This window comes from Pogoniulus pusillus, chromosome 3 (genome assembly GCF_015220805.1).
Source record: "Pogoniulus pusillus isolate bPogPus1 chromosome 3, bPogPus1.pri, whole genome shotgun sequence".
NCBI classification, from domain to species: domain Eukaryota; kingdom Metazoa; phylum Chordata; class Aves; order Piciformes; family Lybiidae; genus Pogoniulus; species Pogoniulus pusillus.
The window spans coordinates 18,573,567-18,601,127 of NC_087266.1; the positions used below are offsets into that span (position 1 = coordinate 18,573,567).

At 41.9% G+C, this 27,561-nt stretch overlaps 1 protein-coding gene across 3 annotated transcripts in view; it reads right to left on the bottom strand.

Moving 5' to 3' along the window:
• Positions 1 to 27,561, bottom strand: part of RDX (radixin) — a 60,141-nt gene that overhangs the window by 2,499 nt on the left and 30,081 nt on the right. Inside the window, exons 8-15 of one of the 3 annotated variants that reach the window (XM_064171278.1) lie at positions 26,220 to 26,316; positions 24,544 to 24,707; positions 23,780 to 23,910; positions 21,566 to 21,726; positions 20,443 to 20,535; positions 19,351 to 19,593; positions 18,186 to 18,346; positions 4,121 to 4,148 (exon numbers count right to left, since the gene is read on the bottom strand). In XM_064171278.1, the coding sequence (XP_064027348.1) occupies positions 4,136 to 4,148; positions 18,186 to 18,346; positions 19,351 to 19,593; positions 20,443 to 20,535; positions 21,566 to 21,726; positions 23,780 to 23,910; positions 24,544 to 24,707; positions 26,220 to 26,316 (1,063 nt within the window). In that variant the 3' untranslated portion in view covers positions 4,121 to 4,135. Of the gene's footprint in view, positions 1 to 4,120; positions 4,149 to 6,888; positions 7,831 to 18,185; positions 18,347 to 19,350; positions 19,594 to 20,442; positions 20,536 to 21,565; positions 21,727 to 23,779; positions 23,911 to 24,543; positions 24,708 to 26,219; positions 26,317 to 27,561 lie in introns of those variants that run through there. The other 2 variants (XM_064171269.1, XM_064171263.1) reach the window with 2 other exon arrangements.

Sequence of the window (27,561 nt, forward strand, 5' to 3'; positions counted from 1 at the left end):
TGCGTGTGTGTGTAATGTAAGGGTGAGAAGTTGTTCCCTAGCTCATGGGCTGAGGTGGTCCCATCACAAGAAAGAGTGTGGCACCACTGCCAGCACGCTGCCTGACCTCAGGTGGTGGCTCCTTTGCAAGTGCTGCCGTGGGGCTGGTGGTCTCTAACATCCCCATCTGTGATTGCATTGCATTTTTGTCATTTGCTGTTGTACTCTGAGCACCTCTGTTGTGCTCGTGTCAGAAGAGTCAGGCTGGGATATTGCTGACTGCGATGGTTTGGGTGTTCCCTGTCCCCCCACGCTTTGGAAATCACCCAGACTAGACTCAGCCAGCTCTGGAAGTTGAATGAAGCTTAATAATTACAGCTGGCACAATATACAAGCAGATATTTACAGTATATACACTTAGATACAGAAATATACAAGGTAAAAGGTAATACAGAAACACAGCTCCCCAGAAACCTGAGTCCTCAAGAGGGGCTCCATCTGCCCGCCCTTCCACCTTCTCCCACCCCTCTCTACCTTACCCCAGATCTTGTCTTGTGCCCAAGGAAGACTGAAGGGTCGGCCAGAGGGGTTAGGAAGCAGGTGGATTAATGAGAGAGATGGCAGGTAAGGTTAGAGAGAGAAATGCAGCCCACAGCTTGGACAGAGAGCGTCTCTCTTACCTGTTTGGATTCTTGTTCTTATACATCTCAGCAAGCCTATGAGTGAAGTAGGCATCACCACTGTTTCTCTTTCACAGCCTGTGATCTAATTCTTCTCACCAAAACACTCTAGCTAGCCTCAAACTAGCACACTGGCCCGGGTGCTCCTGCTGCCTTCAGCTCGGCTGAGCCTTTATTCTTGCCCCACGGACGTGTCCTCTTTTCTGAAGGGCTGTGTGACTTGTTGGAGATACTTTTCAATAAAGCAGTGCTCAAAGCATGAGCAGAGCGAGTGTTTAAACAGAGAGAGAGCGAGCTCAGGGTGGATGATCACATTTCCAGGCAGATAGATGACCTGAGGTGAGGTTTCCTTGGCAGCTGATCCATGCAGCACTGTTGCTTTCTTGGGCCAGCAGCTTAGAAGTCTGTAAAGCATTTGCATTGGCTCCATGGGCTAGATGCAGCAATGCTGTGTTTGCAGGAGATGAGGAAATTCAGCAGTGTCCTCTGCACACTTCCCATTACACTTTCTTTTCTTTTCATGTAGCAGTTGTATTATTCACCTGGCAACAAAAGGCAGTAAAGGAAGGGCTCACTTTATGACCGCAGAGGTGCAAATTACGTCTGATTTATTAAGCTGAGCAGAGCTGTTTCAAGGTCTCACATGCATGTCTCCCAGGGCCCTGTCCTGCTCTGCTTAACCTGCAGCCTCCACCCACAGAGCTGAGGAGCACAAGGTAAGGTTGGGCAGATGTGCAAAGCCAACCACAACCATCAGCTTCTTGTCCCAGAAAAGAGGTAAAAGTAGCAGGGCCTGGAGGACATTCCGAGCTTGGGTCTAAGGAACAGGTTATAACTTTCTGCTACTTAGTTGTTGAGCACACTGAAGTTTGGGGGTGTTTGCTGAAAAAATAGTTTCTGCTGTCCTGGTTGCATTGCTCCCTTCCCTGCTTAGCTTTCAACCATAGGATGCTCTTGAGCTTCAGCACCGTAGCTGGTGGAGGTGAACATCGTGCTCTTGTCTCCTGTGAGGGGAGCTCAGCTTCCAGCCATCTTTCAGCCTCAAGCACCCTAACGATTGCTTAATTACTGGAGGCACTGCTTACATTCACGGCTGTGATGCTGTATTCAGCGTCCTGCAGCACACAGACAATCTGCCCACTCCCCTCTCTGCAGTACTTTGATCAGGGGCAGCACAAAGCACTGAGGGCAGTGCCGAAGTGCTGCAGCTGAGCTGGGCTAATGGAGTGCTTTAAAAGCTGCTGTTTCCAGCTCTAACTCTCCAGCAAGACCTCACAGCCACTACCAGAGTCATGCTCATGCCTTGAGAAAAGCAGAGTGCTGCAGAGCCACAGGTGCGACTGGCCATGTCCCTGGACACTTCATCGGCTGTTTGCTGGCCCAAGTTGGATTTCATTTTATGAGATTGCCTCAAGAATACCATATCCAGCAATTTTCCCCTCAAGACACTGATCTAAGGGTGCATGTATGACCTGGTTTGGTCTTTTTGGATGGTTGGGTACACCACTACTCACAGGCTTTCCTCCACAGCTCTGATTTCTTCCCTGGGCTGACTGAGGAAAGTTCAGTTGAGTTTTCAAGTCCCATAAGGACCTGCTTGTCAATGTCACACAAGGCAGGCTTGCAAAGTCCATTATCAGATGACAGATTTCTCTTGTGATGGCTTTAACAAGAATCCATGTGAGCCTGACAGGCATCACAGCAACTCCTGATGCAGTTTGAAGAGTTATGTTGGAGAAGAAGGAGCTCTGTCAGTCATCCTGGAAATGAAATCTGAACTAGGCAACATGCCTGACCCTGCCTAAAGGAGCTACAGGAGACACTGTTGCAAACCACCCAAGGACACTCCTTGCAAAAACATTTCTAAGCAGGACAAAGCATTGCTTTGGCTGCTGTGGGAAGCATTCTCAGCCTTGCAGGATTTTTCATTTCATCCTGCACTGAAAAAATAGATGAGAGATTTTCCTGCTCCAGTACACAAACCACCCCCTTTGCTACAAATGTTTGCTGTGACTGTAGAGAGAAGCTGGCAAGGAACTAGGTGCATCAGGAGTACATACATTAAATGCCACCATCACTCGGCCTTCAGTGCAATGACAGGCTGCCCAGAGAGGTGGGGGAGCTGCCATCCCTGGAGGTGTTCAAGAAAAGACTGCATGGGGCACTTAGTGCCATGGTCTAGTTGATTGGATAGAGATGGGAGATAGGTTGGCCTGGATGATCTTGGAGGTCTCATCCAACCTCATTGATTCTATGTTCACTAACTCCAGGACCCACTCCTGAGGCATTTGGTGTGGCTGAAGGAGCAGATGTGCTGAAAATTACTGACATTTCCTTCCCTGATGGGGTTTGTCACACATTCCCTTTCCACTGCACCTCTATGACCACTCAGCAGGAGCCCAGAGTCTACAGTCACTACCAGGAAAGAGCTGCTGCCTTGCCTTTCTCTGTCCCTTCCTGAGGATGTATCCAGCACACAAGCCTCTGCAAGGAAAGCTTGGGGGAAGGCTCCAGGCTGAGGAGGACCTGCCTAAAACCAGCTTGTAGGACACCCAAGAGACTAGACCTCCTTAGAGCCCCACAGGGCAGGACAAGGGAGTGGGCTGCGGAGCAGGGGTGCCTTACTCAACATGGTCAACAACCAGATGCCAAGACATATGTGCAAGCCACCCAGGGTAGACGGGCAGGAGACGTTTTGGAGTCACTCTAATGGCCTCTAGAGAAAGGCTTGGGCTTTAGATATACATATGTATATATTAATCTTTTTCTTCCCCTGCCCCTCACAGTTGAGGTTGCCAAGAGCAGCAGGTAGGTACAATGGACATTAAATACCACTACTAATTTACATGAGCTGGGTGAAGTGTAAGCAAGAGTAGCATGCAGGAGGAGGAGCTGGCAGTGGGTGCTCACCAGGCAGGTTCCCTGTGGTAGCCAGGCTCACCTTACGGAGATCCCCAACTGCACCTTGGAACTGGAGCTGTGGCTGTGCTTTGGGTGACCCAACACTGCCCCTAAGGAAGGAGTCTGTACAGAGGAAAATTACACTGGGGTCTTGCCAGAGGTGCTTAAGGGGCAGGGAGAATGAATTTGGTTTTCATCCACTTGTACAGAGCTTTCAGGCACGCACAAACCTACCTCTAATTCATAATTTTCCAATTCCAGAAATAGGAAACTTTTTTTTTCCCCTTGTGGTGGGCACAAACTGAGTTCAGTAGCAGAACTCCCTCAGGCAGTGTTTTCCTACCTTCTCCCCTGCTGCAGTCACCTTGCAGGGCACAACAGCACCTCTTGCCATTCCAGCACTTGCTGCCTCTGGCATAAGCCTTGTGGTTCCAAACTGACTATAACCACTGACCTGCTGGGGTTCAGCCCCAGTCAAATGGTTGAGACTTGGTGTGTTGCTTTCTTTTTATGATGGGGAAGAGACACAGATCACGATGGTAGGCTGAGGCTCTCTCCTCATCTCACCACAGTCATCATTGCCAAGAACTGCAGAGAAGAAAGATCACAGAATTGTCAGGGCAGGGACACTTCACACTAGATCAGGTTGCTGAGTCACATCCAGCCCAGCCTTAAAAACTTCCAGGAACAGGGCTCCAACCACCTCCCTGGACAACCTGCTCCAGTGTCTTACCACCCTCACAGTGAAGAACCTCCTCCTACCATCCAATATGAATCAATCCATCACCTTTTTGCTCCAATGATGTTATGTTTATTGATTTACTTTATACAAGAATATAAGAGTTTCCCTGGGCTCTTTCTGTGACACAATGATTCAATTAACACTGAAACTCTGTGTCTAGGGAATTACTTCAGAAAAGGAAAATGTCAGCACGATAAAAATGGAAAGCATTAGCAAGCCACATGCTGCCCAGGAAAGAGGCTGCTACCTTACTCTCCACCTGGAACAGCATTCTGATTACCTAACTTGTTCACCCCACATGTTTATTCCAACACTAAAAATTAGTGAGACACCCTCCCCCTGCACTGCCAGGGGCCAGCGAGCACTGGCATAGGGGGCTGCCAGGGCTGGGAGTCTTGCAGACTTCCATTCACTAACTTACCAGTGCACATCAACTATGGAAAGTGAAGTGGCAGCAGAACTTGAGTCATGTCATCACAACCTGGGAAAACAACCCAGAATGTATGTAGGTGTACAATATGGCCCTCTGTAGTTAGGGCAGCTGAGCCCCAAGCCAAGGCACCTGCACCTCAGCCACTGCATGCCTGCCCACCTGACCACAGCCAGCTGCAACCCAGCTGCTTTCAAATCCAGATCCTGCTGTATCCACCAATGCAAAACCCACTTGTGAAATCAGAGAAAGGACCCATGAAGAACTTCCACAAGGACCAGTAAAGCTGCAAGCCAGACACCAAGTGTAGAAATAGTATAGGGGTGAAGGGGACAGGGAAGGAAAACACCACTTTAAGTGGTTTGCCTTCTGTTTCACAGACAAGGCACTGCCCTTTCATGCTGCCTATTCACAGGTACAATTGAATTCATGTTTTCCTTCCTCGCAGGACAGCATTTTTCATCAGGCAACTCTGCTACAATACTTCAGACAGACCTCTACCTATGGCTAAATACCAGCCTGTGGTTTCAGCACCACTACCACCCTCATCAGAGCAAAATCCTGAACCCTGCCTTGAGATGACTGAGAAACTTCCTATAGTCTCCCCGCAGGCACAGCTGCCACCCTGCACGTAGGAACACGACAATTTTCAGCCATCAAGGCTTATATAAAGCAACTGCTGAAGCAGAGGAGGCCATGTCCCCAGAGCCTGGTCCTCCAGCAGCTGCCAGTGGGGAGATGCCATCCCTTTCCAGATCAGCTCCTGCTGGCACCTTCCAGCTAACAGGCAGCTGATCCAATTTGTTATAGCTAGACCAGAACTGTTACATTTTGAAGCTGTGATCAGCAGAGAGAAAGAGCCCAAAGCTTCTACTGCAGTAAAATCACTTTCTTTCATGTTTCTGTTTTTAAACCTGGCTGCTAAGGTTCCATTCATCTTGCCCAATTTCCACTCTGCAGGACATGCAGCAGAGAACTTCAGCACTGACAACAGAGGCCAAAAGGCATCTCAGGCAGACATTAGCAAACAGCCCAGGAAATAAAATCCTTTGGAATATTTTGCAGTTGTACTGAAGAGGTACTTGCATGAAAGGGCTTTACAACCTTTCACTGTTAGTACCTGAAACAAACAGTCTCAGAGAAGGCTGCTTCAAGGTGCAGCTACTGCAGAAACACTTTAAAACCTGGCTAGAGATAAAATTCATGAAGGCCACTGTGCCTTGGCTCTCCTGAGCATCAGGAATTTCTCTAACCCACCCACATGGGTCACACAGCAGGAGGGAAACTGCAGAAAGAATTGTAAAAGAATTTCTCAAGTGCTGAGCAAGCCAGTCCAGAGTTGGCACAGAGTGCAAAGCAGCCTCTGAGTTCATAGCTATGACTTTTGTTTTCCTTTTGGTGTCTTAAAACCAAACCTTGCCCACTAAGAGATGAACCAGGGTCTTGTTTCAACTGGTGAACTGATGGTGCCCTGATGTAATCCATCAGTTAGAAGCAGAGGAGGCTTCCTTCTGCACAGGCCCTTGGATTTGCAGGGTTTTCAACTGGAGACAACCCACAGCCTGCCCTACCCACCCCACAGTCCTGAGGTGTGGGAGAAGTGGCTCCACACCCTTCCAGGAAAGAGAGCACATAGCCCTCCTACCTGGTTGATGGTGGAGGAGCTGTGCTGGGAGCAGCTGCTACAGGAAGAACAGCAGTAAGCTCCAAGAAGGCAGCATCCCAGTTCAGAGGGAGGCTTGGAGAGCCTCACTGGGCAGTTACCAGTTAATGACTTTGGACACATGTTGTCAGGCTTTGGTTGATGCTAGGTAGCTGTTTCAGATCCAAGTCTTCCAACGGCTCTCCCTGCGAAACACCCAATGCAGGAGGCCATTTGCAAGAAGGTCCTGTGAGAAACACAAATGCTTCCAAGGTTTGGTATATTGCCAGGGGATGCTAGTCGAGTTTGAGAAGAGTTCAGGTGCTCATCCACCCAATTGCCAGCTTCCTTAATTACCAGCTCCCAAAGCTTATCTGATCACAACGCAAGATGTTTACCTGGAAGCTCCACTTTGGGTGGGTGCCACAAAATGAATTAAACTTCTGAGAGATGCAAAAAGATTTTCACTAGCAGTAACCAACACTGATCATCAAAGGAACAGTGATTCTTTGGATTAACATGAAAACCCATTTATTCAGGTTTTTTTGTGCAGGGTGCACCACTGAACACAGTTAGGTATACACAGTATGCACATCCCAAGAGGGTACAAAAAGGCAAATAGCAACGGGTGCTTACACTGGAAACATTATGTACAGACAGCTCAAGCTGGGAAGTTTACATTAGAAAATGATCTGGCACTCTTCGTGTATCACCAAGGCTATTAGAAACTGTGTAGAAAACCAATAAAACTTGGAAAGTATCTAACTCTTAGTTCACTTTACCCAGGCTGGATGCAGCGTCAGGCTTCCCACACTACATCGTCTGAGGGCAAAGACCTGCAAGATTCCTCCAGCAATTTCACAGAATCCTAGAATGGCTTAGGTTAGAAGGGACCACAGAGGTATCTACTCCAACCTCCCCCACATGGGCACGGACACCTCTCAACTAGACTCAGCTGCTCAAGGCCTCATCCAGCCTGGCCTTGAACACTCCCAGGGGAGCAGGCATCCACAACCTCCCTGGGCAGAGCCTATTCCAGAGTCCCACCACCCTCCTACTGAAGAACTTCTTCCTGCTTTGAAGGGTCACACCATTGTTCACTCTAGCATGTCCCATTACATGACAAAGATTAACATACTGTTTGGTTGGTTTTTTTTCCTGGAAAGAGCAACAGCTTAAATACTTCAAAAAGCTAATTTTATCCTGAGAAAAAGACAACGAAAGAATGAAAGACTTAAAGAGACCATGAAAGAACCAAACATTAGTGAACTGTTGTAACAGCACCTCGTGGTCCTTCCAAAAAACTCTTCATGGACCAGGCAGCATCTAATTTAAAATGCTGTAAACTGTCCAGATTTAGAGAAGCACAAGAGCAGGCCTTGGCAGACCCCAGGTCTTCTGATGATCTTTACCTTGTTCCTATCCTAAGGGCTGCAAGAGATCGTACTTTTGTAACCTGCACAAAAAGACACAGAGAGATCAAGCAGATTTAGCAAAAGGGTACTAAACAAAGACAGTAAAGAGAAATATGCAGCAACATCTTAAGAGCCACGCTTCACTCCCTGTAACTACTCTGAATTTAATTTCCAACTGAATTTCGTTTCCAAGGCATCAGCAGAATGAAGGAGAATCAGAAAAAAGAATGGTTTAAGAAACCCATGGTTCTGTGGCCAAAGTCCCCAAGATACCCAGAACAAGTGTTCTTTGACTTTCAGCATGAAGAGCAGGTTCCACTACCTCTGAATAACTCTTCCATGCCAGAGTCAAATTCTTGCATCATATCTCATGGCAGGATAGTTTTGATGGCAAGTTGTAACATTATAAGGAACTTCACCTAAAATCCACCCAGAGAACAATTTTAAAGGGCTACTTGGCTAACGCAAATGACACAAACCACAGCTGAGCGCAATGCAGGTAAGGCTGCATTAAAAGCGTTCCCAAAGGTGGCTGAAATAAGATGTCTCGTGCATAAACACACTGAAGCTAGCACATATTTGCAGAACATTCAATCACAGCCAGGATGATTTCAGATATCCTTTTAGCACAGCACAGGTGCCATTCGCCATACAAGCTCCGGGATGTAGTTCGTGCACTTTGTTGCCTTCCGTGAGCCCTTTGGAGAAAAGGTGAGGACAACTTAAAGATTCTCTCTCTCAAATTTATCTCTGTCCTAACATTTGAAGTTCTCTGGTGGACTTTCTTGTACAATGAGTCAAAATTTGAGTGGAGATACATTCTTGCATGTAGCATGTATTTCCTAGGCTGATTTTTCTGAAAACTGTTGGAGTGGTTTGACAAATGCTTTCCCTGCAGAGAATGACTTCCTCAGCTACATGAGTGCACAAGAAATAATTAGCATCTAAAATTCAGCCTTCACTCTGACTGTTCTAGAGAAACACTTCAGCTCTAAGTATTAATAAATCAGAATTTTATTCAAAAGAAATCAGGAAAAAGACTTGAGTGCCAGATTCTCTTTGTCAGGCAAGTTGCTATTGGAAAGCAAGAAGCCCTCAAGAGCACTTTCTTCCCCCATTTCTGAGTGCAGCCACAGCAGGTAAGGTGTAGCAGTGTCACATCAAATGTTATATGAGGGCCTGTTTCCCACAGAAATTCTTTGCCATTTTCTGGCACAGAAGTCTGTGGGAATTTCCAGGGCTTCATCTTATTTGCTTATGCTGTGTATTTAAAATCGAGAAGTACTAAAACCACTTTGGTGTTCTAGAAGTCTGACAGCAATCTCTTATCAAGAGTGAGAAAGAGAAACAGGCTTCTGGCAGGGAGTGAAACTGTAGGCTGAGAAAGTACCACTGAAACCAGTGAAATGTTTGCTGGTACTAAGAGGCCCCCAGAAACAAATGGCTTTTGCAGGAGGATAAAAAATGAAGAGGCAGGTAAATAGATTACATTTTAATACTGAGAACAAAACTGAACTGTACTCACTCTGCATGCTGCAATATTTTGTTAAAGACAGCTTTGAAAAGCTTAATTTCTAAACCCGTTCAAGACCTAAGTTTATATAAAAATAAGCAGCAATTTGTGTTTTTCATTTTAATACAGCTATTTAATACAAGGCCTAATGCCACATAATGCTTTAGACATCTCCTGCTAAACCATTATATATAAAACATACATTTAATGTGCATGTATATATATAAGTTATCAAGCTCAGTTAAGCACAAAGCAAACTATTCTACCCTTCCCTCAGAAAAGAGTTTCATTCATGAAGGTCCAGGTTAAAAAGCTAGTTTCAGTGACATGCAGAAACCACAACTGTAGAGGATCACCAGGGAGAAAGAGAAGCATTTTTACTCTTAAACTGATAGAACATGCCACAGCAGAAGTAATGAAAGGAAATCTGACCCAAGGAAGAAATAGGAGGTATTCTCTTCTATGGTGCTCTCTAAAGAATCCAGCAAAGGTCAATAAATGAATAAAAAGCCTAGTAAATTCTACCAAAGAGCTTTGCTACCATAAATGTAGTTTGAGAAAACATCTACCTTACCTTACATATCTGCCTGCTTCTTGTTTTCAGCCTGGGGTCTAAGCAGTCAGCTAATGCTATGTCTTTCTTTCAGTCAGTCTTAAGGCTTAGGTTCTTTTCCCCCCACAACATTTTTAAATGATTGATTATTCAACACCTTGCTTCCCCATTTGCATTCTCATGCTACTGAAGCAAAGTTGTTTAATAGTCTTAAAGCCCTCACCTGGTCTAAACTGGAATCATTATTCAGATTAAATAAAAGGCATGACACACTAGTAAGGACAAAGAAAAAGCAAACAACGAAACAATAGCAGTAAAGCACGGTCAGAAGCAGCAGTTCAAACACTGTGAGAAACACATATGGAAAGGGCCAAAGCGCAGAGAAGTCACTGCTAGATAGAATCATACAAGGTTATGGATTGGAAGGGACCTCTAAGGATCTAGTCCACCCCACCCTGCAAAGCAGGATCACCCAGGGCAGGCCACATGGGCACACATCCCGGTGGTTTTTGGAAAGTTTGCAGAAAAAGAGACTGCACAACCGCTCTGGGCAGCCTGTTCCTGTCCTCTGCCACCCTTACACCAAAGAAATGCCTCCTCATGCTGAGATGGAACTTCCTGTGTTTCAGCTTGTGCCCACTATTCCTTGTCCTACCACTGGGCACCACCAAAAAGAGACTGACACCTTCTTGATACTCAAACCTCAGCTATTTATAGACACTGGTAAGATCCCTCTCAGCCTCCTCTTCTCAAGACTAAACAGCTCCAGTTCTCTAAGCCCTTCCTCACAGGAGAGATGTTCCAGTCCCTTAATCATCCTTGTAAAAACAAAGTTCTCTAGAATTTCTTCCCATGGCCCAATATTAAAATGAACCAAGACTGGTATGAGACCTTTTCTCCCCACACCTGGCACAGCTTCTTAAAGTCAGGATGGGTCCAAGAGCCACTGTATACCCTAACTCCTCAGACACCCGTGCTAATGCTATAGCAGTGCTTTTACCAAGGTGACATGCAGACAAGGTTCAAAGCCAGGCAGGAACATAACCATAACCCTTTTAAATAAGAGCACACAGGAAAAAGTCAATTATTGTGTGTTTGTGCATCGGGTTTGGGGTTTTGCTTTCTTTTTACTATTACATCCAGGACAACTGTTCTGCAGAAAAGCAAAGCCACAGCATCCCAAAATGAAACTGTGCCCAACCACTCTGCTGTTTCAGTAGGCATAGCCATCCTATTCCAGCACTTTCTCTTGCATGGTCCAGACAAGATGGATAAGCACAGAACTTCTCTCCCACGTGCTCTCATGTGTGTGCGCCTAGGGCTAGGCTCAAAGTTGAGCCTCATGAGCATAACCACACTGCAGTTCAGATCTTCCCTGGTTTTCTGCATGCATTAACATACTTGTTTTGTGACATTTTCTGTCCTTCAAAAGGCTGTATGCAACTATTATCTAGTCAACACAGTTCTTTCTTCTATAAGGTGGCATATATATGTATGTCTGATAAGAGAACATGTACTCCAAGTCAACCCAAAGATTATTTCAACAAGCAGCAGTAACAGTTCCAAAGCAAAACAGACAGGTGGCTTTGCTGAAAGCAACACTGAAAGATCCCAAATGCCAAAGAAGAAAAACGAAGAGCTGTGTTTTCAAATGGTACAGACAGAAGTGCAACTGGCACCAAGCAGGAGACAGACACCCAAAACACTGTCAGCAAGAGGAGAGATCCTAACATTCATAAAAGCATTAACCTGAAGAAAAATTACCAAGGGCAGGAAACATACAGCAGTAGTGCTGATCATAGAATCATAGAATCAACCAGGTTGGAAGAGACCTCCAAGATCATCCAGGCCAACCTAGCACCCAGCCCTAGCCAATCAACTAGACCATGGCACTAAGTGCCTCAGCCAGGCTTTTCTTGAGGACCCCCAGGGACGGTGCCTCCACCACCTCCCTGGGCAGCCCATTCCAATGCCAATCACTCTCTCTGGGAAGAACTTCTTCCTAATATCCAGCCTATACCTACCCTGGCACAACTTGAGACTGTGTCCCCTTGTTCTATTGCTGGTTGCCTGGGAGAAGAGGCCAACCCCCACCTGGCTACAATGTCCCTTCAGGTAGTTGTAGACAGTAATAAGATCACCCGAGCCTCCTCCTCTATAGGCTAAACAGGCCCAGCTCCCTCAACCTCTCCTCATAGGATTTGTGCTCCAGGCCCCTCACCAGCCTTGTTGCCCTTCTCTGGACATGTTCCAGCACCTCAACATCTCTCTTGAATTGAGGGGCCCAGAACTGGACACAGTACTCAAGGTGTGGTCTGACCAGTGCTGAGTACAGGGGAAGAATAACCTCGCTTGACCTACTGGCCACACTGTTCCTGATGCAGGCCAGGATGCCATTGGCTCTCTTACCACTTTCATGAATCGTTCTGGGCTGTGAACAAGCTTGCTGTCCTGTCACAAATCCCTGGACACCGAATCTGCTCAAATAATGTGTTCCCAGCAACGAAGGCAGCAGCAACAGGACGCGCATTCTAGATGTTACCTACATGTTCTCAACTTACTGTGCAGAAAACTGAAGAGCACTTGGCAGAAAAGTTTTCAGCCTCAATGCAAATGAATCTCTTTCTGGCAACAGAACTGCTATTACCATATTCACAGAGATTATTAATTAATCAGAAGGGCTGCTTAAATACAAGCACAAGGAGAGCAACTCCTCGGCATACTGTATCCTAAGAAAACACTTGACACGGTAGTCAACCATTTACTGGAAGCTCAGTTTAGTAGTGCATTACTGAGGCTACAGATTAAGAAGGTAAATACTGAATCAAGTTTAATAAAGAAATCAAGGGCGAGTAAGAAGCCTGAAAGCTGAGGCCATGAGGAGCTACAGACTTGACATGAGATCCCACAGTTCAGCAGGTGTGGTTAGGGGGCCCATCACACAAAGGGTTTCGCGTTGCTGGAGCAGGCAGTGGGGCAGCCAAGAACCGTGCCTCTTCTTAACTTAGTTTGTCACTGCAAAAATGCTTCATGGTGAAATCAACAGACTGCTGAGAATGACTTCTGCAGAAATTTTGCAAGTTGTAATAGAGAGGCTGGTCTGGGTGCATATGGCCTTAAGAACTCTAAGAGCTTCAGGTGCTGGGCAGCAGGCTTTCTAAAAGCCTTCCTCTCCTTACTGCAATAATGGCAACTCTTCTTGTGTAAATAAGGTAGTTTAAAAGCCAACAAAAAGCCTCCAAAACTCAAACAAGCAAAAAAGGCAATGCAATTGTCCTACCTCTGAGCTTGATCTCTTTTCACCTGATCCACTTATCCAGAGCACAGGGAACATTAACTCCTACACACAATTGCATTAGGAATATTTGCACCGACAGGGCCACCTCCTTTCATGTGTATTTCCATCTCACCTTGTTTCTTCTGCTGCCTAAAGCCTACTGCCGTAAACAGAAACACTGACACATTACTTACAATATAAGCACCTAATGGAATCCCTACAATTCAAAATGCTCCATTTCCCCTTTCCTGACTTTGTGCTTCCTATGAGGTATGTGGGAAAAGTATCTTCCCGAATACCTAGAACACTGCAGGGAGCTGCTGCAAATATTGAACTCTCCTCTTGTGAAGAAATTTGATCGTCTGAGGATCTTCCAGGATGATCTTATCATTCAGCCAAGTTACATTAAATTGTACTTAGGGGATAAATTTCTAGTAATAAGTGAACTTTGCTCTTTTATAAGGAAGCTTTCAACTTTCTTATGCTGATATTTTTAGCCAGAAAGGGCATTTAAGAAAACTAAAATAAACAGCCTCACAAAAAAATCACAGAATTAACCTGGTTGGAAAAGACCTTCGATATCATCAAGTCCAACCTATCACCTACCACTTTCTAATTAACTAAACCATGGCACTAAGTGCCTCATCCAGTCTCATCCCACTGGGATACATTATTTTTGTTAAAAATCCCCAATTCTTGAAACGAATCTGATGTCTTGATAAACACAATTGTTTTAAATGATCCATGAGCAGACAGAGAAAACGCCTGCATAGGATACTCCTCAAAATCAAAAGGTTTTAACTTTTTTTACTTAAGAAAACACACTGGAGGTACTGGAGGTACATTCTCCTCGGAAGTCTAAAATATTTCATTTAGAACAAACCTGTTTTTCCCTTAGAGGCGTTCAAGCATGTAACTTGAACAGCCATGGAGAAGGTGGCCAAGAGAGCAAATGGCATCCTGGCCTGCATCAGGAACAGTGTGGCCAGTAGGACAAGGGAGGTTATTCTTCCCCTGTGCTCAGCACTGGTCAGACCACACCTTGAGTACTGTGTCCAGTTCTGGGCCCCTCAATTCAAGAGAGATGTTGAGGTGCTGGAACATGTGCAGAGAAGGGCAACAAAGCTGGTGAGGGGCCTGGAGCACAAATCCTATGAGGAGAGGTTGAGGGAGCTGGGCCTGTTTAGCCTAGAGAAGAGGAGGCTCAGGGGTGATCTTATTACTGTCTACAACTACCTGAAGGGACATTGTAGCCAGGTGGGGGGTGGCCTCTTCTCCCAGGTAACCAGCAATAGAACAAGGGGACACAGTCTCAAGTTGTGCCAGGGTAGGTATAGACTGGATATTAGGAAGAAGTTCTTCACAGAGAGAGTGATTGGCATTGGAATGGGCTGCCCAGGGAGGTGGTGGAGGCACCGTCCCTGGGGGTCTTCAAGAAAAGACTGGATGAGGCACTTAGTGCCATGGTCTAGTTGATTGGCTAGGGCTGGGTGATAGGTTGGACTGGATGATCTTGGAGGTCTCTTCCAACCTGGTTGATTCTATGATTCTAAGGTGTTTAGAGGAGACAAAGCACAATGCTGCTTTCCAACCTGGGTTTAAAAAGGCAGATGTGAAATTAGTTCCTATTTTGACAAAATAAAGACAGCATACAGGAAACTCGTACTCTGAGAGTACAAGCAACAGAAAAAGCTAAGGTCTGATGCGCAAGGAGAGCCACTCCAAGAAGACAGAGTATCTTCTTTCACATCAAGGCATGCCGAGTGATTGCACTAGTCTGGCCTGTAAACAGCAGCACCACTTCACATCTTTTTCTCTCCACCTCAAGGACATTAAGAGAAAAGCAGGCCTTTCAAAGCACTTACCTCCCTTTTAAAGTACAACATTCTGAAGTTGCATACCTACGCAGAAGCTCTTTAACAAACGAGAAACCTCAAATCTAATGTTTCATCGGGAGGGTCTTCAGGAAGATAGAAGTTAATTTTAGCTATGCATATTTCTAGCTTTATACAAGTACACACTTGGATTCATCACAGCAGATCTGCCTTATGGACTCAAAAAAAAAGGGCCATGTGCAAAACTGAACAAATACAAGATAGAATGGAATGTTGCCTGAGAGGAGGTCTAATTTATGTGAGACCTGCTTAGCAGATTAATTTGTATGCCTATTTATATGACACTGCTCCTGCCTTCTCCAACATATTCACCAGGTGAAAAAGCCCATAAGCTTACCATTATCTAAAACAGAAGGCCATGCATATATTTGACAGCACTGTCCACTATAATGATCACTATCAAAAAAGCACACCAGGATTTCTCAGCGCTTAAGACATTGACATATTAAACTAAATTTCCCTTAAGCTGGAGCTAAGCAGTATGTAGGCAGTGATTGAAAGTTCTTACATTACCCATAGAGCTCTTACATGACCAAATTACCCTCTGCTCTCAAGAGAGCAAATTTGCTCTGATGATTCACATTTGTTTTCAAGTGACAATCACCAGAGCTTCCTCCCAACTGTATGTGGTTATTTCTTAAGCAGAGTACCATTCCCTAGGGATATAATTTGAATTATTATTTTTTTTTCCTATTTTGACCAGATTGTGAAACAAAAAATCATCAACACTTGTACACTGCTTTGGAAAGAAAAAAAAAGGCCATAGCATTGCATTTAGTAAAGCAGTCAGAAATAAAAGGCATTAAATAACAACAATGGACCTCAGAGAAATTAACTGTATCTCTTTATTGTTAACCAATGAACGTTATCCAAAATAGTAGATGTAATTATAGCTTAATTGTACAACACAAAACATGATGCTAAAGGAAAAAAGCACGTGGAAAATTACTTCACCAAGTAATCATTAAAAGTATTCTTAGTATTTCTGCACCAGTTAAGTGTTCCCAACTGCTGGTGACAGCAGCTATTACCACTTTGTTCGTCGTGAAAAGCTGCATTACAAATGGTTGTTCCTGGTTGTTTAGAAAAAAAAATCATCACACAGCTTTATAAATGGATCTAATCCATTTAGCCCTACTCTATGTATTGTAGACTTATGAACAGCAAACTTGACTGGTATTTTTTTCCCAAAACTGAAACTGGTGTGTCAGTGTTAGTGCATGCTTTCCAGGGAAACATGACAACTTCCCTGGAAACACAGCATTTCACTTGCTATGGCAAACTGTTCCAGTACCTTAGAAATCTCCTTACGCTTCGATGTATGAAGCCTGTGAAACAGAAACCTGTTCTTACAATGCACTGCAAGTAGAAACACTAACTTCTACCAAGCAGCACTTTGAAGTATGTGCATGCCATCTGCACATCAGTCTTCAAGGTCAGACATGTTTAGCCCCACAAACCAAAAATATATTACTGCATCTTTATTTTTTTCTCCACGATGTCACCCCGCAGAAGTCAACCTTTTACTCCACAAAATTAAAACAAGAAAAAAAAAACACCTTAGTTGGACTGCTCATAATAAATTTAAACCTACTGTTCATGGAAAAAAAAAAGAAGTTTAATAAAATGGCAAATTTTAATAGATAAGTGTAAATTTATGAGTGCATAATATTCAAACAGAAAAGAGCTGAACCATCCTCAGAGAAAGCAGGGTTGTTCCACTGTGGATATTTACTAGGGTACTACGCCAGCAGGAATAACTACAGTCCACATGAACTGTAAAGTTATTTCTGAAGTTCCATTTCGATAGGGAAAGGGCTTAGTAACAACGATGTGACATCAGGTATGACAATTACAATACCAGCTTCACTGAAAACTGAAGCTGTGTAACACTTTTACTCTCATTTTGTATATGGGAACCCAAAACCACTGACGTGCACATTCTGCACCCCTCCAAGGAGATAGCATACCAGTGACAGGTTACAGCTTTTAAAACACGCAAGATGCTTTTACAATCTAAATTCAACAAAAGGCAGTTGAACAGTATTTAGCACTATAAATCCACCTTGAAGTAAAACAAAATCCTAGGAGTATGGGCTCCTAGCATTCTATGATATCACTGTGTAGTGACAGTTAATTGAAACAGTTTTTTTTCATGGTGTTTGAAGGACCAGTCATCATGTACATAGTAGTGAGGTAGGATACTGTCCCCTCCCTGGGACTGATGTTTTCATATGCTCCCTTGCCAGAAAGGTCCAGGTCTCCCTGCTGCAAATAAAATAATTACAAGCAAATAGCACGTGAAGCTTTTTTGGTTTAGTTGGGGGTTTTGTGTTGTTTTGTTGCTGCTGCTGTTGTTGGTTTAGTTTGTGGGGTTTTGCTTGGGTTTTTGGTTGGTTGATTCTGAGTTTTCTCTTTGCTGAATTTAGAACATTTTGCACTTCTAAAAAACCCCATAAAATAAAATAAAAATCACCTAGGAAAAGCAATACTTATTCAAGCCTATCAGCAGTCATGTGCTGCCCACAGGTAGTGTTCCATTTAAAAACTATTTTTCTGGAACTACCACCTGCCATCCAGACCTTTGTGAACAGGCAGGCAAAGAAAACCATCAATGATGACAGGACATGAAACACCAAAGAATTTCACTTGTGAGGGAAAACCAAAAAAACATGAAAGCAATATGAAAGTCTTAATGGTATAGCTATGTTGAGAAATGCAGTTGTGAGCTTCTTACTGAAATAGTATCTATCCAGTTCAGGTTCAGTTCCATGCTTTTTTCTATTTCTTTATATTTAAGCAATATATACAGTTGTCAGTCATTACATAATTCACATCAGTTGCCGAAGGAAAGTAAAAAAAAGGAAGAATGAAACTGAAAATATGATAAGAAAAGAAAACATGATGGGGGAAAAAAAACTGCTATCATTCTCCACACTCTCCACTACCTCCCCCCTAAAAAAAAATGTTAAGAGATGACAGACTGCCTCACTGTTGAATAGCTTCCCCTAAATTTGTCTTATAGCCGCTGTAATCAAACTGGTATGAAGTGCTTTGGCAAAGTGGGGTGCAATCCATCAAATCTGCAAAGGCCTGCTATTTTCTCTGTTGGTGGTTCAGCTTTACGAGGAACATAAATGCAAAATAACAGCTCTCACATTGCTTCAAACTCATCAATACGCTGCTTTGTATTGCCTTGTCGGATTTGTCGAAGAGTCTTGTACTTATCACGGCCTGCTTTAACATTCTCAGCGTGAAGGACATCATTTTGTGTTTTCTTGGTTTCATCTCTGGCTTGAGCCAACTCAGAACTTAAAGCCTGTTAAATAAAATATTTGCATTTAAGTGCTTTGACTAATCTTTTCATAGTTCTGGAATTTCTGATAACTATCCTGCAACTTGGGTAATGATTTGTTGAAGCCAAACTATGAAACGCTTGTTTTGCTGTTCAGTAACTCAAGTTGTGAGGTCTATCAGAAAGACTGCAGAGGGAAAGAGAAGGAGAGCGTAGGATTCTTTCCTTACATAAGTGTGAGCATCAAGCTGCAAAAAAAAAAAAACAACCCAACAAACCAAACAAAAGCCTCATACCATAACACTCAACAAGAATGGGACCAGCAAGGAGGAGATCAGCAGGACAAAACAGAAGAATGACCTGATTTTCAATTCCTGCTTGACTAAAGACAGCTCTTATCTCCCTGATCGCGTTCACTGATTGGCCAAGCAGAAAGAATATTTTACATGCACACTACTAAGACACTGCTGCCAGAAAAATAAGTAGCTTTTTGTATTTTTTAATGCCCTTCCCAAGGGGACATTTCATAACAAGGCAAAACGCTGACACTTAGATTACTATAATTTGAAAGGTGAAACTAGTCCCAGAGAAAAAGAGCTCCACTTTAGGAAAATAAGATGAATCCAAAATGGGCATAATTTAGATTTTGCAAGTATGATGTCTGTGAATGACAACAAATAAACACTACTGAGAAAGCATCTGTTCATACCACTTAATGAATTTTAGTCCTGAGAGAGGAAGACATTATATTTTAGCATGCAGTGCCTGTGACATTGTATAATTCTTAGAAATATTTACTGGCCAATGCAACACAACACTATTATTTTTAAGCTATACAGCACAATCTTACATCCAATCTTTGTACCTGATCCAATTCTAGAATATTACGAATGCTACTGGTTGGTAAATTAGTAAATGATAAAAAGGCTGCTTCCTTGGCATTTCATAATTCCAAAGAAGTTTTTGACAAATAAAGAATGAAAACCCAAAGCCTGAATTATGTCGATATGACTACAAATCTTCATTACCTGGAGCTGCTTCTTAACACGTTCATTTTTCTGTGTTTCTGTTACCCGTTCTTCCTCACTCCTGTGATTCATGACACCATCAGAAGACAGTTCTGCACTGGCTTCAGCATTGTTCTCATCGTGTTCATCATGTTCATTCTCTGTTGGAGGAATAACTGGTGGGGGAGGAGGCGGGGGAGGAGCAGACATCACAGATTTCAGCTCTTCTTTGGTCTTTTCCAAGTCCTCTTGGGCTGCAAATGCCTAAATATAGCAAACAGTACTTAGCATCTTTCAAAGTTATTTATAAAATACTCAGAATAATAAAAATAAATATTTGAGATGTTCTCAGACACATGGAAACTTGTCCTTTATAAATGACACATGACCAGCTTACACACTAAAAACATCAAATAGGAATACAGAATAGAAAACATATGACTCAAAATCAGCTGTACCAGAGTCTGGCTGTTTCCAGCCACAGACAAGAGAAGACTGGAAAAAACAGTGCAGTCATGCTGATTGCTTTCCAGCTTCACTAGCCTCCTGAAACTTAAGGCTCAGGAGCTTTCTAAACCACAAGGCGCTGTCTTCAAATTTCATATCCAACCAAAATTTAGAAGAATTTGTTCAGTCACTTTTTGAACCAATGCACACAATTAGTATTCACATCCCACAGCAAGTAATATTTCTTCCCAAAAGCTGTTAATTGCTTTAAACTATTGTCCAGCTGCATTTCATGTGCTTCAGTTAAGGTCCATCTTTTCACCACCACTCATGGTATCATACACCCCTCTCCTGACATGTTTTCTTTTCCAATGCAGAGCTCCCATCTATCTCCTAAACATATGGAAAGGCATCCATTTAAAATATTTGACCATACATTTGTGATGAGAATTCCTCCCCCCCAGCTCATGACTATTTAATATTAAGAAATCAGTTAAATAGAAGTATAGGCTGGCTTCAGTAGACAGGAGAACAAAAATCTTTAAGAAAGGCTTCTCTGAAGCCTAAGGGAAAGAGATTCAACCCCAGGGACTTCCAGTGGGATTTCCGCACTCATGTCCCTTAGTCTCTTTCAAGTTCTGGTTTCACACAGCATGAGTTCATTACTTTGTGCTGCCACTCCGAGGCTTCCTCCTCTTTCTTTTTCTTGGCCTCCTCTAGAAGTGCAATCTTGGCAGTGAATTCAGCAAGTTCTGCTGCCTGAAACAAATGAAGCAGAAGTTTTAATTTAGTATCATCTTGGCTCTGTAGTGGAAGAAAGTAGAACCTTTGCTGTGATCCAGGTCAAAAACAGCTAGTTACCATCTATTCCTTCTCTGCTAAAAACACAAATTTTAAGTATATATGGAATGAACCAGTACTCTCGTTGGGGCTGCTCAGTCTGGAGGAGGCTCCAAGGTGGCCTTATTGTGGCCTTCCAGTATCTGAAAGGGGCCTATAAAAAAGGCTGGGGAAGGACTTTTCAGGATATCAGGGAGTGACAGGACTAGGGGGAATGGAGCAAAGTTGGAGATGAGTAAGTTCAGGCTGCATGTGAGGAGGAGGTTGTTCAGCATGACAGTGGTGAGAGCCTGGAATGGGTGTTTAAGGCCAGGCTGGATGAGGCTGTGGCCAGCCTGATCTAGGGTAGGGTGTACGTGCCCATGGCAGGAGGGTTGGAACCAGATGATCGTTGTGGTCCCTTCCAACCCTGACTGATTCTATAAATTATATCTTTTACTATTGTCATGCCTTTTCACATGAAAATCCTGGATTAGAAAGAGTTTAGCACAGAATATGAGAAGATACTCTCAAACAGTGGAAAACCAAAACACACATAAAAAATAAAAGAGAAAAAAAAACCCACACCAAACCACCAAACCCAGCAAACCACTGTTACCAACTCCCCATCACCACCATCAAGCTTGAGAACAGATTGGCCTTCCAGTGGTCTGCAGAGGGAAGCTACACTTGTTCTCAGTTGGATAAGCCTGATATTATTACAAAAAGTATATAGTGAGTGTTGTCAGTCTGAAATGCCTACTTCATCATTTCATTTCCTACAGAATTTAAGAGTTTGATTTCTTTATTACAAGAAATGGGAAATCTATTTTCTAAAATGTTTCCATGGAAATCAGTATCCGTGTTTCAATGTAGTTATTCATTCAACAAAACAGTTACAACACAGAATACAGGCTGAATTTTCAACTGTCTTTCTAAATTTGTTTTGAAAGAGGCTTAAGCTTCTTACTAGCTGCTCTTGATTCTTCATTTGATCAGCTGCCTGCTTGGCTAGAGCAGCTTTAGCTTCTTCAGCTGCTCGACGTTCTTTTTCCAGGCGCTCCGCTTCCTCTTTCGCACGCTTTCGTTCCTGATCTAGTTCAAGAGCTCTTCGAGTCTGTTCCTCTAACTCTGCCAAAAGGAAAGTTTGCAGATGAGGTATCATTACCCAGCTTTTCCTCACTCACAACATAGGCAACAGCTGTAACAAGCCCAGAATAGGGGAACCGAGAAAGCTGACAAAGCTAAGAAGGGCTGCTCAAGTGTTACCTGAAGCTATGCTCCTTGTCTGATCTTCCTCTCACTCTCCCCCTTTCAAGACATATTTAGGATATACTTCATTGCACCTGAGAGTTCCACCAGCCCAGTGTTCCAGAAAATTATCACCTTACTGATGAAACTGAACAGTTGAATATATGTGCATATACTGACACCCTCACTCTTGCTATTGGGATTTATACACGCTAAATTATAACTTACAAAACCAAAACAAAAGGCAAGAAGCTTTTCTACTTTATTGGAATGCCTGACAAAATTCCCTGATCATTACAGACAATCCAGGAGTGTGCCTTCAGCAAAATGGGCTAAGACTCATTGGAAGGGTCAGAACAATTCTATGTATAACAGAGACAAAAAGACCTAAACAGGCATACTTTTATATCAGGGGAGGGATAAAAACAGCTGCCTCACTGCCTGGTTAGCAAGACATTGCACCTGAAGAGCTGAGCCATGAGTGAAACAGGAAGTAGTAATAATCAACCAGTACTACAAGTAAGATTCACACAGGCAAAACACACTCCTCTAATGTGCAAAATGAAGTGACTATGAAAAAAAGACTTTCCAAAAGTCCTTGTTGATTCTAATGATAAAGTTTCCATTATCCTTTTGTCTGGGCATAGCTATCAAATTTCTTCACTCAAAAACCCTAAGCAATTTCTCAGTTGTTGGAACAATCCACTTGTCCTTAACCACATGTTTTAATACTAAAAACACCTCTCCCCAGGAATGCTGACACATGCTTAATCTTTGCACTTGTAGTTTTAAGTAGGTGCCCCGTAATGAATGTTCTTCAGTTGATTTCCCTGGCCTACTACTTCACTTACAAAATTAAATGAACAACATTAGAATTAAGTGGAGTTGTACAAATGCAGTATTTAGAAATCAAACAAAATGCATAAATACTTGAGAAAAAAACACTCAAAATCTTCCCATGAAGCTTGGAGAACACGTAACTACCAAATCAACTACAAAATGCAGACGTATAAACACTTTTCCATATGCAATCAGAAGGCTAAAAAAACCAGCAGCATGTGAATACAATATACTGCATCAGAAATCAGGCCATCTTGCTTACCAAAGTTATGAGAAGATGTACATTGTTAAACCTTTAAAATCATCCTGACATTATTTTGTCCTGGGTAAAAATAGCTCTCCCTTAAAGAATTTCAAGGCATAGCTCATGTGTTACAGATATGTTCAACCTGTTCTGCACTGAAAAATACAGGGGCATAGTGGAGAACAGCAACAGGCATATTCAGTTTATTTAGTCAGTGATTCTTTCTATCACACCTGAAGCCAACAGTTATGAACAGAAGAAAGGAACAAAACTTAGAAATATGAACCAAATCTGAAATAAAAAAAGAACGTGGAGATTAGGGACTGGGAAGTAGTGAAGGTAGAGACTCAACACGGTGGTTCAGCACACAGTGTGATTGGTCAGAGTGTTTAATCAATAAAATCTGACAAGATCAATTTTTAAATTCTCAGATCTTAAAAGGGGCATAGGAAAATGAAGGAACACGGAATTTCTGAATGAAAAGCTAAATCTTAGAGGAAGTATTTTGAATCTTCCTAATTTCCCTGCTCCCTTCAAGTTTTCAGCACTTCATGTCACGATTCTGATTTGAACTGTGTAAGACTAATTTTTTTAGCAGAACTGAAGCTTTTGCTATGTTAGGATTTGGTTTTATCTTGTAAGTCTATACACATGCATGCACATCTTAACTCTTAAGACTGAAAAATAATCTCCCTTAAATATACCATTAAATTTTTGTTACTAATAGTAAAACAAAGTTGAAAGCAAAATAAAACAAAGAAATACATACCAAACAAATCGTGGAACTGATCTACCCAGCTGAACTAAACACTGTCAGACATAAGAAATCCAGGACCAGGAAGAACTCACCTTTCTGAGCTTTCATTGTTTGCTCCTCAATTTGTCTTAAGCGTTCCATTAATTCCTCCTTTTCTCGCTCTATTCTTTCCTTTTCCTTCTCTGCTATCTCCCTTTTCTTCTTCTCATTTTCTAATTGCGCCCTGAAAAAAGTAGTAAAGTTTTTTTAATGTCAGATTAAATTCTACTCTCAGGATGCTGGTAGCCTATTTTTCAGTTTACTCAGCTAGCAGAGAAGTATACACCTGAATTGTTTAAAGTTCAGTTTACAACGCAAGAACCTTCTGTTTCAAAACAGAGAAAAAACTACTTATGAACAGAACTGATTAGTAACCTTGGTATGGGTCAACCAGGTAAATGTACAATTTTATCTGCATTTCACACACAGCTGTTTTCTCTCTGGGCTAGAAATTGCAACAATATTTCCTAAAAATATACAAAAGGTAAGCTATGATATTCTTCACTGAACTTGCTTTAAAAAGGTTCACCTGCAGAGTATAAAAGTCTCTAAGGATCAAGCAGAGAGAGTTAAGACTGTTTCACAACAGCACAACGAGAAACAACAGTACAGCTACTATTACTATGCTGAAAGCTCAAAAAAATATACAGCTTTCTACTGAGACAGGCGAGCCATGCCAATTCAGAAACCTGCTCAGCGTTACAGAAGGAAAAGCAGCTCTCTTTTCTACAATTCCAACATGTCTCATATTCTATGACTTAGTTTTCTTAAAAGGCTAGAAGAGTTTTTTTCTGTTTCATCAAAGTTTGTTAATTACCTTTCCAATTGTTTCTGATGTTTCTCCTCTCTAGCTTGGGCCTTCATCTGCTGCACTTCAATTGTATCAGGTTTCCTCCTTCTCATGTACAATTCATGATTTCCCATACACAGTGCCAAAATTCGCTTGTTAATTCTCAGTCGGGGTGCATAAAAAACAAAATCCTAGCAAAAATAATTGCAATGTATCCATCAGCCTAAAAATACAATTGTTGTAAGACTCAAAGCACGCTTACATTTGCTAAATTTACAATCAAAACTATTTTAACATTCATCCTCTGAACAATCCAACACCATAATCTATAATTCCTAGTCAGGAACTTGCAATATAAATTCATAATTACATCAGGATTCCTCCATGTAGAGATTAGCTAGCATACACAAAATTAATTAGTTATGCATCTAAAAAAAGTGAGATTCTGAATGTGAAACTTCTGAATGTTTTTTAACTTAGAAAGGCTCATGAAATGTGCAGCAGCAACAGAAAAAACAAAGAAACGAACAAACAAAAACCCAAAAAACCCCAAACAACAACAAAAACCCAAACACAAAAAAACCCAAACAACATAAAAAAACCCAAAAAACAAAAAAACAAACCCAAACAACAAAAAACCCCAAACAACAACAAAAAAAAACCCCAAACAACAAAAAAGCAAACAAAGAAAACCAAACAAAAACCCAAACAAAAAAATCCCCAAACCAAACAAAAAAAAGCCAACCAAAAACCAAAAAACCCCAAACAAAAAAACCCCCAAACCAAACAACCCCCAAACCAAACCAAACAACCCCCAAACCAAACCAAACAACCCCCAAACCAAACCACCCCCAAACCAAACCAAACAACCCCCAAACCAAACCACCCCCAAACCAAACCAAACCACCCCCAAACCAAACCACCCCCAAACCAAACAACCCCCAAACCAAACAACCCCCAAACCAAACAACCCCCAAACCAAACAACCCCCAAACCAAACAACCCCCAAACCAAACAAACAAAAAAAAAAACCCAAACCAAACAAAAAAAAACCCCAAACCAAACAAAAAAAAACCCCACCCCAAACAAAAAAAAAAAAAAAAAACCCAAACCAAACAAAAAAAAACCCAAACCAAACAAAAAAAACAAACCCCAAACCAAACAAAAAAAAAAACCCCAAACCAAACAAAAAAAACCCCAAACCAAACAAAAACCCCCAAAACCAAACAAAAACCACCCCAAACAAAAAAACCCCAAAGAAACCCCATAGAAACAAACCCCCTCAAACAAAAAACACCCTCCCAAAAAAACCAAAATTACCCCAAACAAAAAGAACACCTTAACCAACAAAAACAAACAAAACCCCCCCAAACAAACAAACAAAACCAAAACAGACATAAAAAACAAGCAAACAAACCCCAAACTCCCCACAAAACAACCCCAAATGAAAACAGAGATGGAGGAGCCATCTTACACTGTGGCTTTTTAATGCATCACAAAATACTGACTAAAAAAAAAACAGGAAGAATTTTTAAGACTATCCAATTATTTAACAAAAAACACAACAAAATTTCCTTCCCAATATTGACTTTTCTGCCTATAATAAGCATCACTAAATATTTATTCATGCCATAAGGCCAGAGTAAATCTCTGCAGGCTTAAATCCCTTCATAAACAAAGGCATACTATTCTACACTACTTACAGGCGCCTTTTTGTCAATTGGCTTTATGACAAATTTTTTGTCATTAAAAGAGATGTTTCTTATTTCACTCCAAGGAAAACCAATCTTGGGTGTCAGCCTTCAAAGAGAAAAAGGTTTGATCAGAAGCAGCGAAGATGTGCATTTTATTTATGTCCACTAAGTCTTAACTCTGCACTGTTCTCACTACGACACTTAGCTACATTTCCAAAATATAACAACCACTGAAATATATCTTGGGAGTCAATTTTTTAATTTTTTTTGTTTTACTTTACACATTACTATATCAAATGAATAAATTTATTTATTCATACTCTGATAGGAGGAATTTCAAATTTGTGACTTATGCCACTACTGTTAAATAGATGCTAAACATCAAAATCACGTACTGGTTCTTTATAACCTACTGATAATTTTATACTCAGTGAAATTAATAACCAGTTCAATCTGAGAAATCTGACATTTCAAAGAGTGAAATTAAATTATCCTTTCAGCAATACTGTGCCCTGTTTTAGCTCAGAGGCAAAGTGTTCTTACATTTCCAAAGTTCCAAAGTTAAATTTATTTCCCTTGCATTTCAAGTGAAATAAATTAAGAAACTCTTACAATGTTAAGCACCAACTGCAGAAGTGTTACGGTTTTACTCCATGAGCACAGAAAGCTTTGTTAATTTACATTATCATACTTAAAAGCATTAGGAAACATTTAAGTATTTGACTGCTAACTGCTGAGAGTTAAAGCACAACGAAAATCGGTTGATTGTTCACCGAACACTTTCTGACTATTTCCTTCTTTCAGAAGCTGCATTGCCATCTAATGGCAATTAAGGCTTACAGAATTTTGTTACAGAGTACATACATCAAAGAGCACACAATTCGGTTGACAACAGCTATCTGGTGTTTGACATTTAAGTTCACAGCACTGTGAAAAGACTGGTGACATCAGACATTACTAATAAGTGCTAGGAAAGAAACAAAACAGTAAGTCTGCTCTGTTTTCGGATTCTTCAAATTTTGTACATTTCAGCATTATCCTTCTTCAATCAGAGGAGGATACTTGATCTTTTCATGAGGACACAAGATTCATCTATTTTCTTTGATGTCTAAAAAGCTTTCACTTTTAGATACTGAAGTTTCTCATGCTCTACCATCTATAATCCTAGACACAGCTCTTACAAAATGTTCTCATTAAATATGTTGCTCAGCTTTTCAACATCCTTTTCATCCTCAGTGAAGAAGTTATGAGGGAGTGAAAAAATACAGAAAGGAACAATATAAATCTTGTCTAGCTATCATACATCCATATTAAACAACATAAATGGAAGTTTCCACAGAAATGTCCTTCC